The following is a 14,547-nucleotide window of genomic DNA, read 5'->3' on the forward strand; positions in this document are numbered from 1 at the left end:
GGTGGCAAGATGAGGCCTCTCAACAGACTCAAAGAAATGCAGCTGCTAATTCTCCTCTTAATATTACTGTGGAACAATTAACGGGGTCAGGAGCATATCAAGGGGTTCAGAGACAACTATAATTCGATGATCAACTTATAAGTCAGATAAGATTTATTTGTCTTAGGGTGTGGGAAAAGGTTAGCCCCCCAAGACAGTCTCATCCTTCTTTTGTTAATGTAACACAATCTAATGAAGAACCTTGTACTGATTTTATCACCCAATTAAGACAAAATCTGGTGAGAACTATTGCTCAAATTGAATTAAGGGATATGTTATTACTGATGCTTGCCTATGATAATACGAATTCAGAATGTCAAAAGGTTTTACAGCCTCTCAAAACACAAGGAAAGCCTCTAGAGGATTATATTAAGGCTTGTCATGATATTGGATCAGAACCCTATAAGATGCAATTGTTGGCTCAAGCCATTAAGGCTTGAAACAATAAATGAATCAGGAGATTAAATGTTTTAGTTGTGGTAAGAGAGGACATGTGCAGAAAAATTGCAAGACTAATAAAATACCCCTAATAAGCCTACTCCCACAAATGAAAAGACACCTGGATTATGCCCTTGCTATAATAAAGAAATCATCGGGCTAATCAGTGTAGATCTAAATTCATAAAATTGGATCCCCTTTGTCGGGAAACTGGAAGAAGGGCTCCGCTCAGGGCCCGTCAAACAATATGAGCTCTTAACAAACCTGGAAACTGTTCCTTTTGTGTACCCAGCCAGCGAACAGCAACCTCATCCAGCCCTTTCAAACCATACACCCGGGTTGCCAACCTCCTTCCTGCAACATCCGGGAGTGCAACATTAGATATCCCTGCCATTGATAATTTACTTCTTATGCCAGCTATGAAAATTTATAAAATCCCTATAGGAATTAAAGGTCCGATATCTAAAGGAAGTGTGGGGTTATTATTAGGACACAGTAGTTCAACAAGTAAGGGAGTTCAAGTCCTGATGGGGGTTATAGATGAAGATTATGAGGGCAAAATTTCTATTATGATGAAAACAGAGTATCCTTATCAAATAATAAAAGGAGATCGTATGGCTCAGTTGTTATTATTACCTTATATCACTACTAGTAAATCTCATATTAAAAAAACCGGAGGATTTGGAAAACTGGAGGACAGGAAAACAGGTATATTGGCAAACTTTTGTATCTGATTCTAGACCCACATTATCTGTATATATTAATAATAAGCAATTTTCAGGACTTATAGATACTGGAGCTGATGTTTCTATAATATCTAAAAAACATTGGCCAGTTTCTTGGCCTTTAACAGATATCCCTATTATGTTAACTGGAATTGGAACTAAGCAAAATATTCAAAAAAGTACTAATATTTTGACCTGTTCAGGCCCCGAACAACAACCTGCAACTTTAGTTGCAGATACCCCTATTAATTTATGGGGACGAGATCTACTGATGCAATGGGGAGCTTATGTAACAATTCCTACTATATCTTCTCAAGCTAAACAAATTATGGCAAATATGGGATACAATCCTGTTCAAAATACACAGGTTGTGGGGGCCACTACCAAACAACAAAAAACAGCACTTAAATTGACATGGGAATCTGAGGAGCCTATTTGGACAGAGCAGTGGCCCCTATCACATGAAAAGTTACAGGCTCTTGAACAGCCAGTAGAGGAGCAATTATCTTTTAATCATATTGCCTCAACTACTAGTCCTTGGAATTTTCCTGTCTTTGTTATTAAGAAGAAATCTGGGAAATGGAGAATATTGACTGATTTAAGAAAAGTTAATGCTATCCCAAAGAAAGGCAATGCCAAAGAATGCTCTAACTACCGCACAATTGCACTCATCTCACACGCTAGTAAGGTAATGCTCAAAATTCTCCAAGCCAGGCGTCAGCAGTACGTGAACCGTGAACTTCCTGATGTTCAAGCTGGTTTTAGAAAAGGCAGAGGAACCAGAGATCAAATTGCCAACATCTGCTGGATCATGGAAAAAGCAAGAGAGTTCCAGAAAAACATCTATTTTTGCTTTATTGACTATGCCAAAGCCTTTGACTGTGTGAATCACAATAAACTGTGGAAAAATTCTGAAAGAGATGGGAATACCAGACCACCTGACCTGCCTCTTGAGAAACCTATATGGAGGTCAGGAAGCAACAGTTAGAACTGGACATGGAACAACAGACTGGTTCCAAATAGGAAAAGGAGTACGTCAAGGCTGTATATTGTCACCCTGCTTATTTATCTTATATGCAGAGTACATCATGAGAAACGCTGGGCTGGAAGAAGCACAAGCTGGAATCAAGATTGCCGGGAGAAATATCAATAACCTCAGATATGCAGATGATACCACCCTTATGACAGAAAATGAAGAGGAACTAAAAATCTTCTTGATGAAAGTGAAAGAGGAGAGTGAAATGTTGAGCTTAAAGCTCAACATTCAGAAAACGAAGATCATGGCATCCGGTCCCATCACTTCATGGGAAATAGATGTGGAAACAATGGTTGACTTTATTTTTCTGGGCTCCAAAATCACTGCAGATGGTGACTGCAGCCATGAAATTAAAAGACGCTTACTCCTCAGAAGGAAAGTTACGACCAACCTAGATAGCATATTCAAAAGCAGAGACATTACTTTGCCAACAAAGGTCTGTCTAGTCAAGGCTATGGTTTTTCCAGTGGTCATGTATGGATGTGAAAGTTGGACTGTGAAGAAAGCTGAGCGCTGAAGAATTGATGCTTTTGAACTGTGGTGTTGGAGAAGACACATGAGAGTCCCTTGGACTGCAAGGAGATCCAACCAGTCCATTCTAAAGGAGATCAGTCCTGGGTATTCTTTGGAAGGACTGATGCTAAAGCTGAAGCTCCAATACTTTGGCCACCTCATATGAAGACTTGACTCATTGGAAAAGACTCTGATGCTGGGAGGGATTGGGGGCAGGAGGAGAAGGGGATGACAGAGGATGAGATGGCTGGATGGCATCACCGACTCAATGCACACGAGTTTGGGTGAACTCCAGGAGTTGGTGATGGACAGGGAGGCCTGGCGTGCTGCAATTCATGGGGTCGCAAAGAATCAGACACGACTGAGCAACTGAACTGAACTGAACTGAATACTGGACATATTATGGCCAATACTTCTGATGTAGAAATTATTGATTGGAGTCCCGAAGGAGATCCTTTGGATAAAAATAATAATTTAGATTTGCCTATATTGTTAAACTGCCGGGGACCAGCCCCAGCTGATCCAGGGTATTCGAAGGAGAGACGGCCTAGGCGACTATTTATATGCTAATTAGAGATATAGAGAACAATAGAATGAGGATAGCTCAGTAGGAAAATTCAGTGGAGAAAAGAAGCTGAGTAGCTTGGTTTACGCGGGAGACCAATAAAACTTCAAGACAAGAAGTTTGCACCACTTACGTAGGCCGCAGGCGCCCTCTCGAATAGCGGAAGGTGCCTCACCCTAGACACCTTCTCGAGTGGGTCTTAGAAGCCCAGGCATAATTAGTAAGCGTGGTGGGTTCCGCGCTCCAGATGGAGACTCAGCTGGAAGTTAAAGGGAAGAATGACATGGGGAGACCTGTAGCTTTATTTTTAGCAGGGGCTTTTATACCCTAAGTTACACATAGAGGATAATAGGGGATGCAAAGTCAGCAGTCTTTGATTCTTATCAAAAACCAAGGTTTCTTTCCTGCAAATTTATCGTATACAAATGGTTTAGGTGATTTACATCATCTTCTGGCCAGAAGGCCTACTAACATTTTATGACTCTTGACAAGGACTTATCAACAAAGACTTATTTTCTCTAAGAGTAATTATTTTAAGGTTTGGCACCATCTTCCAAAGATAAAATTGCATTCCTATAGGGCGGATGTGTAATGGGTTTACAACAAAGAAAAGAATTTATTACCTTAAGGGTCTAAAGTTACTAACACCAAGGCCACTACTTATTTTTTACTATATACCAACTATTAATTAATACACATTCAAGGATACAATTCAGAGGATGTGAAAACTTGGCAACAAGCATTGACTCATCAGTGAAATCCTTTACTAGTTTATTCTGACAGTTTTTAACTCTCTGAGAGGCTCTAAGCTATTTGAATATCTTAAGCTTCCCGTGCCTCTGGAGGCTAGGAGACTGTAAACAATCGTATGCATAGCTGCAGGAGTCCGGGTAAACTTGTCAGGCGAGTTAGAGAGCCATCTGAGGGGTTTGGATTTAAACACTCCTAATTGCCCAGGAACTTTATTAATTGGAGCTGTAAGTTAACTCTTTGACAGAGAGAGAGAGAGATGGTGGTAGGGGACAGCCCCCAGTAAAGTCAGAGGTGAGAGCACAAAGCAATAAAGTAGGCAGACTCTGGTTTTTTGGGGGAAAATGCTCGAGAATATCCGGGGGGACTCCTGAGGCTCGATCCCGCCTTTGCGTATGCCGAGCCTCCTTCCTCATGACCTTTGTCACGAGTGGAATGCCTCACCGGCTCCCCGCATTAAACAATACTTAAGACTCCATGAATAACATTGTTAATAGCTCCATATATTGACATGGAGGGAGTTTCTCCCCTCCCTTGCCTCAATTACCTTATATGCCTTTACAATCAGAATTGTGGAAAATATCAGCTGTCTTCCAAGCCATAACAGCATGGAAGGGGCGATTTAATTCAACAATATCCAGTCATTTCTTACAGTTTGATAAAAAATCAACCCATTGGATTAAAGCATTAGTTTACCTTTCATATTTTTGATAGGACCTACTTTTTATAATGCCTCTTCTGGGTTACTTCCTTGTCAAAATTGTTCCTTTTACACTTGTATCAACTCTTATCTACAATTTCAGAATGACTGTTCTCTATATATTCTAAAAACCAGATCTGGAGTATGGCTTCCAGTAAAAATGAATAGACCATGGCAGGATAGCCCCACAGTCTATACTGTAGAAGAAATCCTTAAAGAAAGTGTCAAAATGCAGTAAATGGTTAATTGGACTGTTAACTGCTACCGTTTTAGGAATTATTGCTATAGCTACTACAGCAGCTGTGGCAGGAACGGCGTTACATCAGGCTGTACAGACTGTGCAGTTTGTGCAGGAATGGCATAAAGATTCTGATGTTCTTTAGTCTATCCAAAGACAAATAGATGGAAAATCAGCTGCACAAACGGCTGATTTACAACAGGTTGTTACACTACTCGGTGATCAAGTAAACAGTCTGCAAAAACAGATTCGTCTTAAGAGTGATCGGAACATCGCTTCTTTTGTGTCACTCCTCACAAATAGAGTGAATCTTCATTTCATTGGGACAAAGTTAAACACCACCTCTTAAATCAAGGTAATCTATCTCTGGATAGTAATAATTTACAGCAAGAGATTATGGAAACTTTCTCTCAGAAACTACACCTTTTGCAAAGATCTAATCTGCAGGAAGCAGCAGCAGATGGGATTTCTCAATTAAATCCCATTCCTCACTTGAAAACTATCAGAGGATCAATGGCTGGTTTCATGTTAATTTTTATGTGCCTTTTTTTCTGTTTCTACATAGTCTGGCAACAAATCACCAAGAAAGTCAACAGACAACAACAGCAATCAGTGACTATCGCTTTGGCTTCTATGATCAACAATCATCAAAAATAAGCTTCTAAAAATAAAAAAGGGGGATACATAGGGAATATGCTCCACACAGGCCCGTACTATAATTAGCAGGGCTTCTTTGAAAAATAAGAATGACTTTCTCATCACTCCCAGGTGAAGGGCTGGGAGCAGTAAAAAGAACAACGTGGAAAAACATCTTGAAAACAAGATGTTGAAGTACTGATGTGACTGATGGAAAAGCATTAGTGACTGTTCTTGTGACCAGAGCCTTGAGGGAGTTGCTGAGAAAGGTTGTCACTAGCTGATGGGCTAAACAGAGCTAAAGCTTCATGAAAGGCCTGAAGCTTTGACATTGTGGACTGTGCATTGTATATCCTTATCCCCAATCTGAGACTGTAAAAAACAGATATCTCTAGAGCACGTACAAGGAAGTAGATGTTACCAATAAAACACGCATGGATTAGGATCTGGGCTTTTGCCTGCGAATGGCTTCTGCCCCCGATCCCCCCTTTATTTCTGAGTCTTATTTTTCTTTATTCTTCTGCGGCATCACTCCCTCAGGTGAGTTCGTTGTTGGGCTGATCCCAACACTATTGAGCCTGTACTCTCCAACAAGAGCAGCCACCGCCATGAGAAGCAACTAGAGAGTAGCCCCTGCTCACTTCAACTAGAGAAAAGCCCACCTTTAATTAATTAAAATTAATTAATCAATAAACGAAACTATAAAAAACAAAAACCTGTAGAGCTCTGGCCTGCTGTGGTCCAAAGCCCAACTTGGTAAAGGACCCACACCCAGGCTGTCTGGGCCCCAGGCCTTTCTCAGGTTGCAATGGAGCTACCCCTGCAGAATGATGCCCGTGCAGCCTGCTGACCCCCGGAGGAGGCCTTCCCAGCACCCAAAAGCTCCTCCAGGTGGGCAGTCCCTCTTGGCCCCAGCCTGGCTACCCCTACCCCTTGCCCAGGGTGCACCAAACATGAAGGACGTTGGCCAGCCTGAGCAGGGATGCAGCCAGCTGAGGATGGAAGCGTCTCAGTTCTATTTGAGGAACCAAGAAATGTCCCCTGTGAAAGGAGAAGTGTGCATGGCCCCCGGATACACATACCCCACCTCTGTCCCCAACGGAGTGCCCATTCTCTGGAAAGCCACAAACATTCCAAGACTGGACTTCTGCTGAATCATCCCGAATTCTTTGAATTCCACGGGTCTAGGGAAAGATGTGGGTGAGGTGATCAGAGGCGGGGCAAGATCCCCAAAGAGGTTAAATAGGTCACCTTCACCCTGGGAGTTCACCCTGGTCTCCCCTGAGCAGAGGGACCCACACACACAGACCTTCTCCCCGGCTCCTGGCACCATGGCTCCCCTGAAGACACTGCTCCTGGTCGCCATCCTCCTGGGGGCTCTTCTGCAGGACACCCACGCAGGTGAGAGCAGAGGAAAGACACAGGAGGAAGGGACACTGGGCAAGGAGGGGTGGGGCCGCTAAGACCACAGCAGCTGCACACGCACATTATTCCTGCACCCCACTTACTCCTGCAAAGGTGTGAGAGGCTGGCAGCAATAGGATTTAGAGGGAGGCGTTCAAAGGAAAATGATGATGATGAAGAGGAGGAGGAGGAAGATGAATGTCCTAGGACTTGGGGCTCAGCTTCTGAGGAAAAAATTGCTTGCACATCTCCCCCTGCAAATGTCATGAGGCAGTGACTGTGATTGTGTTTTGACAGTGGACAAGGAGCAATTCTCACAAGTATTTGTTAAGAGTCTGTTTATTTAATGGGTTTTTATATACAGTGAGGGGCTTCCCTGGTAGCTCAGCTGGTAAAGAATCCACCTGCAATGCAGGAGACCCCGGTTCGATTCCTGGGTTGGGAAGATCCGCTGGAGAAGGAACAGGAAAACTCCAGTTTTCATGGGCTTTCCTGGTGGCCCAGACAGTAAAGATCCTCCCGCAAGGCGGGAGACCTGGGTTTGGAAGATCCCGTGGAGGAGGATATGGCAACCCTCTCTAGTATTCCTGCCAGGAGAAGCCCCATGGACAGAGGAGCCTTGCGGGGCTACAGTCCATGCGGTGTCAAAGAGTTGGACACGACCGAGCACCTAAGCACAGCACAGTATATAGAATGAGAGGGCTGGCATCAAGGCAGGAGCACACGACCCCAGAGCAGGTGAAAAAAAAGAGATTTTTATACTCAGTTGGGAAAGGAAGGCTGAGCTAAGATTACTATTTTAGAGAAACAAAGCTGGTTAGCACCCCGTGTGGTGACACAGTGACAGGGCCACAGTCTTCGGGGCTAGCTTAATTGGGGTGACCTTCACAGTTGGCTGCATGTCTCACTTTTGTAAAAGTCTGGGCCTGGCCAGCTCCGTGTCAGTCAAACCAAGCTCCATCCGCAAGATGGTGAGAGGACACTCCGAGGCTTCTCAGAAAGCACCTTGTGGTGGTCTGAATTGAAGTCACAGATCGTCTGTTTGCCAGTTTGCAGATGCTGGATATTTTTTCTCCTGCTAAGATGAGGACACCAAGCCCCGGGGAAGTGTGTTCACACCCGGGCCTCCACTTTCTCATCTGTAGAATGGGGTAGTGACAGCACCTGTCTCCAGGTGTGCTTGAGGACTGAAAGAACAGCTACAGCCAAGGGTCAGCCCAGAGCCTGGTCCAGAGTCAACGTTTGGTGATTCGGGGCTGGTCTGAGTGTGAGCACACATGGATGCACACACATGCAGACACACACATATATGCGCAGACTCCCCAGGCACATACAGATCCACACCTGCACACAGATCTCCACACACAAATGTGCACACGCACAAAGACGCACACACAGGCATGTGTACACAAATCCTCTCAAACACATATAGACATGTGCACAGACAGACACACAAACACCGCAGGGCCCCTCAAAGCACACACACGACCTCATGCACACAAACGTGCACACTCTGACACACAGACTCACACACAGAGACACAGGTGCAGACCCCTCACATACTCCCCCACACAGAAACATGATCACAGAGCCCCTCAAGGAGACCTCTCCCAACCACACAGACACACACATGTAGAAATGCACACGCAAGGACCCACATGATACCACACACACACAGACTCCTCACCACAGAGACACACACACGTTCTGGCCTTCACAGACCCTCCCCAAGCAGACATGCGCACACATACCTGTTCCTGCTTGGCCTTCCCCGCAGCTCGAGCAGGCAACGTGGGCCGGGAGTGCTGCCTGCAGTTCTACAAAGGATCCATTCCCCAAAAGGTGCTGGTGGGTTGGTACCAGACCTCGGACGATTGTCCCAACAAAGCCATTGTGTAAGTCTGCCCCTGCTGTTCCCCTCTGCCCCCCTTCTTACCCCAGGAGCTGAACGTGGGAGAAGGTGGACCCTGGAGCTCCTGGAAGGGCCACTGCGGAGGGGAGAGGACAGACCGGGGCCTTCATCCCTTGTCGCCCTGGTCCTGCTCCTCAGGGCCACTCCCACTCCACACTCCATGAACCCCCAAAGGACCTCAGGCTGTGAGGTCTAAGCTCTTCATACATTTATGAGGAAAGGGAGGCCCTGAGAGACATGGGACAGCCCCATGCACAGGGGCAGTCAGCGCCCTACGTGGTCGCCTCTGCAGCCTGGGCCCGAACCCTGAGCCCCTCCTAGGCACCCCTCATCCCCAGGGTTACGTGGATGCAGATGGTCTGAGGTGGGGAGCAAAGCTGTGCAGCCCTGGCTCCCTGGAAGGGTCGGGAATCACTGAGGACAGACTGTGGGGTCCCAGAACTGCCACTGCCACCCTGGGTGACTTCAGGCGAGTTCCAGCCCCTCTTGGGGGCTTGGGTCCTGGTCATCACAGGGCGAGGCTGTGCCAGGACTCCGGAAGGCCTCCCTGCCCTGACCCCCCACCATGGTGTTCTCCCTCCATGTAGGCTGGTGACTCGCTCTGGTAGAACCATTTGTGCAAACCCCAAGGACAAAACGGTGAAGAAGGCAATGAAATACTTGCAGAAACAGAAGAAGTCACCTGCTTCGGCCCTCCAGGAGTCCTGACCCCTCCTGGACTTCTTGTAGACCTCCCGCCTCCATGTTCATTACCCCAACCCCCAGCTCCTGGAGCCAGAGGAGGCCCTACAAGGATAAGGAGGCCCCTTGTCCCCTTTTCTGATTAAAGTCTTTCTCCCCCAGTCTGGGTTCAGCGTGTTCTGTCCACCCTGGCCTGTCGCCCTGGAAGGGCCCTCAGAGAACATCTAGTCTCTCCCTGTTCACGTTAGAGAAGGAAGCTGAAGCTTCGGGTGCAGACCACCCTCAGGGAGAGGGGGCCCCGGGAGAGAGATGGAGGCAGGGGTGGGGCTGAGGGGTGTGGGATGAGCAGGGCAGGGGTGACAAGAGGCTGGTTGCCCACCCCAGCTCTGCTGTATGAGAGCAGGAAGAAGCCCTGGGAAGGGGCTTCCAGCTAGCCTCCCATCTAATCTGCCCCTGGCCTCCTCACGCCTGATCCCAATTCCACGAATGTTTCCAGGATTCTTTCCAGGCAGGCTGGGGTTCTGCCAAGTACTGGGGAGCTCCCTGGCGCCAGGGACTCCTGCAGCCCCTTCTCCATCTTGCCTACCTCTCAGCCCCCAACCACACACTGCAGCCCAGCCAGCCCCAGAGGGTCTTTGTAAGCCCAGCTGCGCCCCCCCTCTTCTGGCTCCAACTCCAGGCCGGCTCCCAAGGCTGGAGTTACTCCCCCTTGTCCTGAGTACCCTGTCCCAGCCTCACCCCTGCACCCACTCAGCCCCATGGCTTCCAGCCCTCATCTCCCACTCTGAGCAGGCTGCTTCCCACATTGTCCGTGATTCCTGCTGACCTGAAGTGTGAGCCCCGCCCTACCAGGTGACATCGCACCCAGCCTCAGCCCAAGCCAGCCTGCGGGAAGCCATCCTGGCTGCCACCCCTCCCGCCTCTCCTGCTCTTCGGGACGGTAGGGCAGCCCATGGGGGTTGTTTTCCTGTTGACTCCTGTGAGGGTCTGTAGTCCTGATTCCTCTATCATATTGGGAGCTCAGTGAGCCCCCCTAGAGAATCCACAGCCCATGTGCTCAGAAGGATGGAGAAGGACCCATCCCCAAACCCCTCTGACCAGGCCCAGCTGAGGACTGGAGTCATGGGGAATGGATAGAAGTTGGGATCTTCAGATTCTAGATCTGTCTCACTCTCCTCACCAGCCGTGGGCCTGTGGCTTCTCTCTCTGGGGCGAAGTCTAGGGACAGGGGCAGTGCGTCCTTCTCTCATGGAATTCCGTGTTATTTGGCGGGGCTGCAAATGAGAGTTCTTTTCGGGCAAAGTTTATGCCCTCTGCTGCCGCCTTGTGGTCAATGTTTTATTGATGGGCAGACATCAGAGCCAAGCCAACGAATAAAAGTGATGATAATAATAAGGTTGACGATGGTGGTGAATTATCTTATCCGTGACCCCAGGGTCTTCTCAGCCACAGTTGGGCTCTTTCTCTGCCCCTGGTCCCAAGGAGTATCCCTCGAACAACCACCTCTGATCCAGAGTCTTTGGGGGCAGCCCAGTCTGAGTCCTTTGTGGGAAAATATTGTCTGGATCCACAGTGTAAGGAGTGGGGAAAAGATGATCTCAAAATTAGGGGAGGCAAGGAGATGCTCCTGTGACAGCAAGGGAGAACAAGGGCTGGAGCCTAGACCTCCTCACCCTGCAATAATGACACTCAGGAAATTCCCTGATGGTCCAGTGGTTAGCTCTTGGCACATTTGCTGCTGTTGTCCTGGGTTCAATCCCTGGTCAGGGAACTAAGATCTTGCTAAGCCACGCGGCACAGCCAAAAAAAAAGAAGAAGAGAGACACTCAGAGATCATGCATGTAATCCCAGTGCATTGCAAACTCGCCTTAAAAGAATAAGAACTTTTTTCCTAGTGAAATCTTCCTGCTGCTGCTAAGTCGCTTCAGTCGTGTCTGACTCTGTGCGACCCCATAGACAGCAGCCCACCAGGCTCCCCCGTCCCTGGGATTCTCCAGGCAAGAACACTGGAGTGGGTTGCCATTTGAGGCCCTTCTTGTGAACTTGGATAAGTAGAGGACTATGAACAGGTAAAGAGGGGTGGGGGGCTGGGGGTCACAGAGCAAGGGGGTGTGTGGCTTAAAGGTCCCTCAGTGGAAGAGAGGTGGAGCCAGGACTGGCAACAACATGCAGGATTCGGAATCCAGGTGTTTACTAGCAGGGTCAGGTGCAAGGTGGGTGGGGGGAAGAGGCAGGAGATGGAACCAGCCATCATGTTCCCCTGGGAAGGGGTCATTTTAAGGAATCATGACAGGGAGACTTGCCCAAAAGTAGGGAGGCAGGAAGCAAGAGGACAGGGCAGGGACCAGAGAACACAGAACAGTTGGGAGGCACACTGGCCTCTCATTGTTCCTTCCACCTGGAAGGTGCTTCATCTCTTCCGCATCTGAAATCCAGTCCCCCTTCTGAGCTCAGCTCAAATGCTGCCTCCCTCAGGAAGCCCTCCCCGACCTCCTTGGTTGCAGCTGATGCCCCACTCTGTACCCTCCTCCAGCTCCCTGCTTTTGCTTTCGCTTTATCACACTGTCACCTGTAAATATAGTTACTTGCAAGTCTGACTCCCTGATGAGCTCCTTGGGGCAGGTATTTCTGACAGGCAACTCGGTACTTCCTGATTCATTTATGAGAAGGAGGAAGTGCTTTGTGTATAGTGGACATTTGAGATATATATTTTCATCAACAAGCCCCCGTGTGAATCCCATGAGGAGCACGTCAAGAAAGAAGGTCCCAGAGGAGCGGTGCCTGGATAAGGTAACTGCGCTTCAGTCTAGGCATTGACGTGGAATTCAGAATTGGGATACTCTTCAGAATTGCGCTGCTCTTCAGTTGCCCATCAGAGGGCGCTCCAGCTCTCAATAAAAATGGATGTACCTGACCACCAGGGCCCTGGCCTCAGCGCGGTCCCCAGGGGCTGAAGTCACCCACGTCGGATTATAGCTGCTCAAGGCCTCGGGTCAGCGTGTCTGTGGCTGGCCAGCTCTTCTCCTGAGGGAACTGGACAGGGAAACACTGCCAGGGGTTAACAGGATGAAGAGGAAGAAGGAAAACCACTGCTAGGGATTGCAGGGCCGCTAATTTCAGATGCGACGTAGGCAGTGCTGAGAGCACCGAGCTAGGGCCTTTTTCACCGCGTTTTTTTAGATTCTGAATGTGTCTATTTGGCATACATTTGTCACAAGTTACACCTTCCCTGTGATCTGGCTCTCAAAGGGACGCAAAAATCATACTGCAAACTTTTCAACCAATCCCGAGTCCCCCCAGCCATCTCCTTTATATAACTCACTTCCCAAACCAGTATTTCCCCAAATCACTAAGCGCTGGGTACCAGACAATGAGGGACAGCGCCCGCGCTCCAAAACCCGCTATCATGACTCCCACAGGCCGGTCCTCAATCGTTGTCCCACTCCTGCCTTGCTTTTTCCATGGAAACCCAATAAGGGTTGTGGCCTCAGCCTTCCCCACGCTTCTCTTTCTGCCCTGTGGGCTGGCATGGCCCCTCCTCTTGGGAAAGGTAAGTGATAATGGCATTGAGTCACCTACATACATTTAAATCCCATGAGTACATTTTATTTATTTATTTTTATTGAAGCATAGTTGATTATAATGTTGAGTTAATTTCCATTGTTCAGTAAAGTGACTCAGTTATTTATACATGTGTATATAAAATTCTCCAAGCCAGACTTCAGCAATATGTGAACCGTGAACTTCCTGATGTTCAAGCTGGTTTTAGAAAAGGCAGAGGAACCAGAGATCAAATTGCCAACATCCGCTGGATCATGGAAAAAGCAAGAGAGTTCCAGAAAAACATCTATTTCTGCTTTATTGACTATGCCAAAGCCTTTGACTGTATGGATCACAATAAACTGTGGAAAATTCTGAAAGAGATGGGAATACCAGACCACCTGACCTGCCTCTTGAGAAATTTGTATGCAGGTCAGGAAGCAACAGTTAGAACTGGACATGGAACAACAGACTGGTTCCAAATAGGAAAAGGAGTTCGTCAAGGCTGTATATTGTCACCCTAATATGCAGAGTATATCATGAGAAACGCTGGACTGGAAGAAACACAAGCTGGAATCAAGATTGCCAGGAGAAATATCAATAACCTCAGATATGCAGATGACACCACCCTTATGGCAGAAAGTGAAGAGGAACTAAAAAGCCTCTTGATGAAAGTGAAAGTGGAGAGTGAAAAAGTTGGCTGAAAGCTCAACATTCAGAAAACGAAGATCATGGCATCCGGTCCCATCACTTCATGGGAAGTAGATGGGGAAACAGTGGAAACAGTGTCAGACTTTATTTTTTTGGGCTCCAAAATCATCACAGATGGTGACTGCAGCCCTGAAATTAAAAGACGCTTACTCCTTGGAAGGAAAGTTATGACCAACCTAGATAGCACATTCAAAAGCAGAGACATTACTTTGCCAACAAAGGTCTGTCTAGTCAAGGCTATGGTTTTTCCTGTGGTCATGTATGGATGTGAGAGTTGGACTGTGAAGAAGGCTGAGTGCCGAAGAATTGATGCTTTTGAACTGTGGTGTTGGAGAAGACTCTTGAGAGTCCCTTGGACTGCAAGGAGATCCAACCAGTCCATTCTGAAGGAGATCAGCCCTGGGATTTCTTTGGAAGGAATGATGCTAAAGCTGAAACTCCAGTACTTTGGCCACCTCATGCAAAGAGTTGACTCATTGGAAAAGACTCTGATGGTGGGAGGGATTGGGGGCAGGAGGAGAAGGGGACGACAGAGGATGAGATGGCTGGATGGCATCACTGACTCGATGGACGTGAGTCTGAGTGAACTCCTGGAGTTGGTGATGGACAGGGAGGCCTGGCATGCTGCGATTCATGGGGTCGCAAAGAGTTGGACACGA

At 47.6% G+C, this 14,547-nt stretch overlaps 1 protein-coding gene across 1 annotated transcript; it reads left to right on the plus strand.

Moving 5' to 3' along the window:
- The first annotated feature begins 6,900 nt into the window (after positions 1 to 6,900).
- CCL17 (C-C motif chemokine ligand 17) lies at positions 6,901 to 9,798 on the plus strand. Its single transcript, XM_019978851.2, has 3 exons — positions 6,901 to 7,041; positions 8,822 to 8,939; positions 9,544 to 9,798. The coding sequence occupies exons 1-3, from the start codon at positions 6,972 to 6,974 to the stop codon at positions 9,662 to 9,664; spliced, it is 309 nt and encodes a 102-aa protein (XP_019834410.2). The 5' UTR covers positions 6,901 to 6,971; the 3' UTR covers positions 9,665 to 9,798.
- Positions 9,799 to 14,547: the final 4,749 nt, after the last annotated feature.

This window comes from Bos indicus, chromosome 18 (genome assembly GCF_029378745.1).
Source record: "Bos indicus isolate NIAB-ARS_2022 breed Sahiwal x Tharparkar chromosome 18, NIAB-ARS_B.indTharparkar_mat_pri_1.0, whole genome shotgun sequence".
In the NCBI taxonomy this organism is placed as follows: domain Eukaryota; kingdom Metazoa; phylum Chordata; class Mammalia; order Artiodactyla; family Bovidae; genus Bos; species Bos indicus.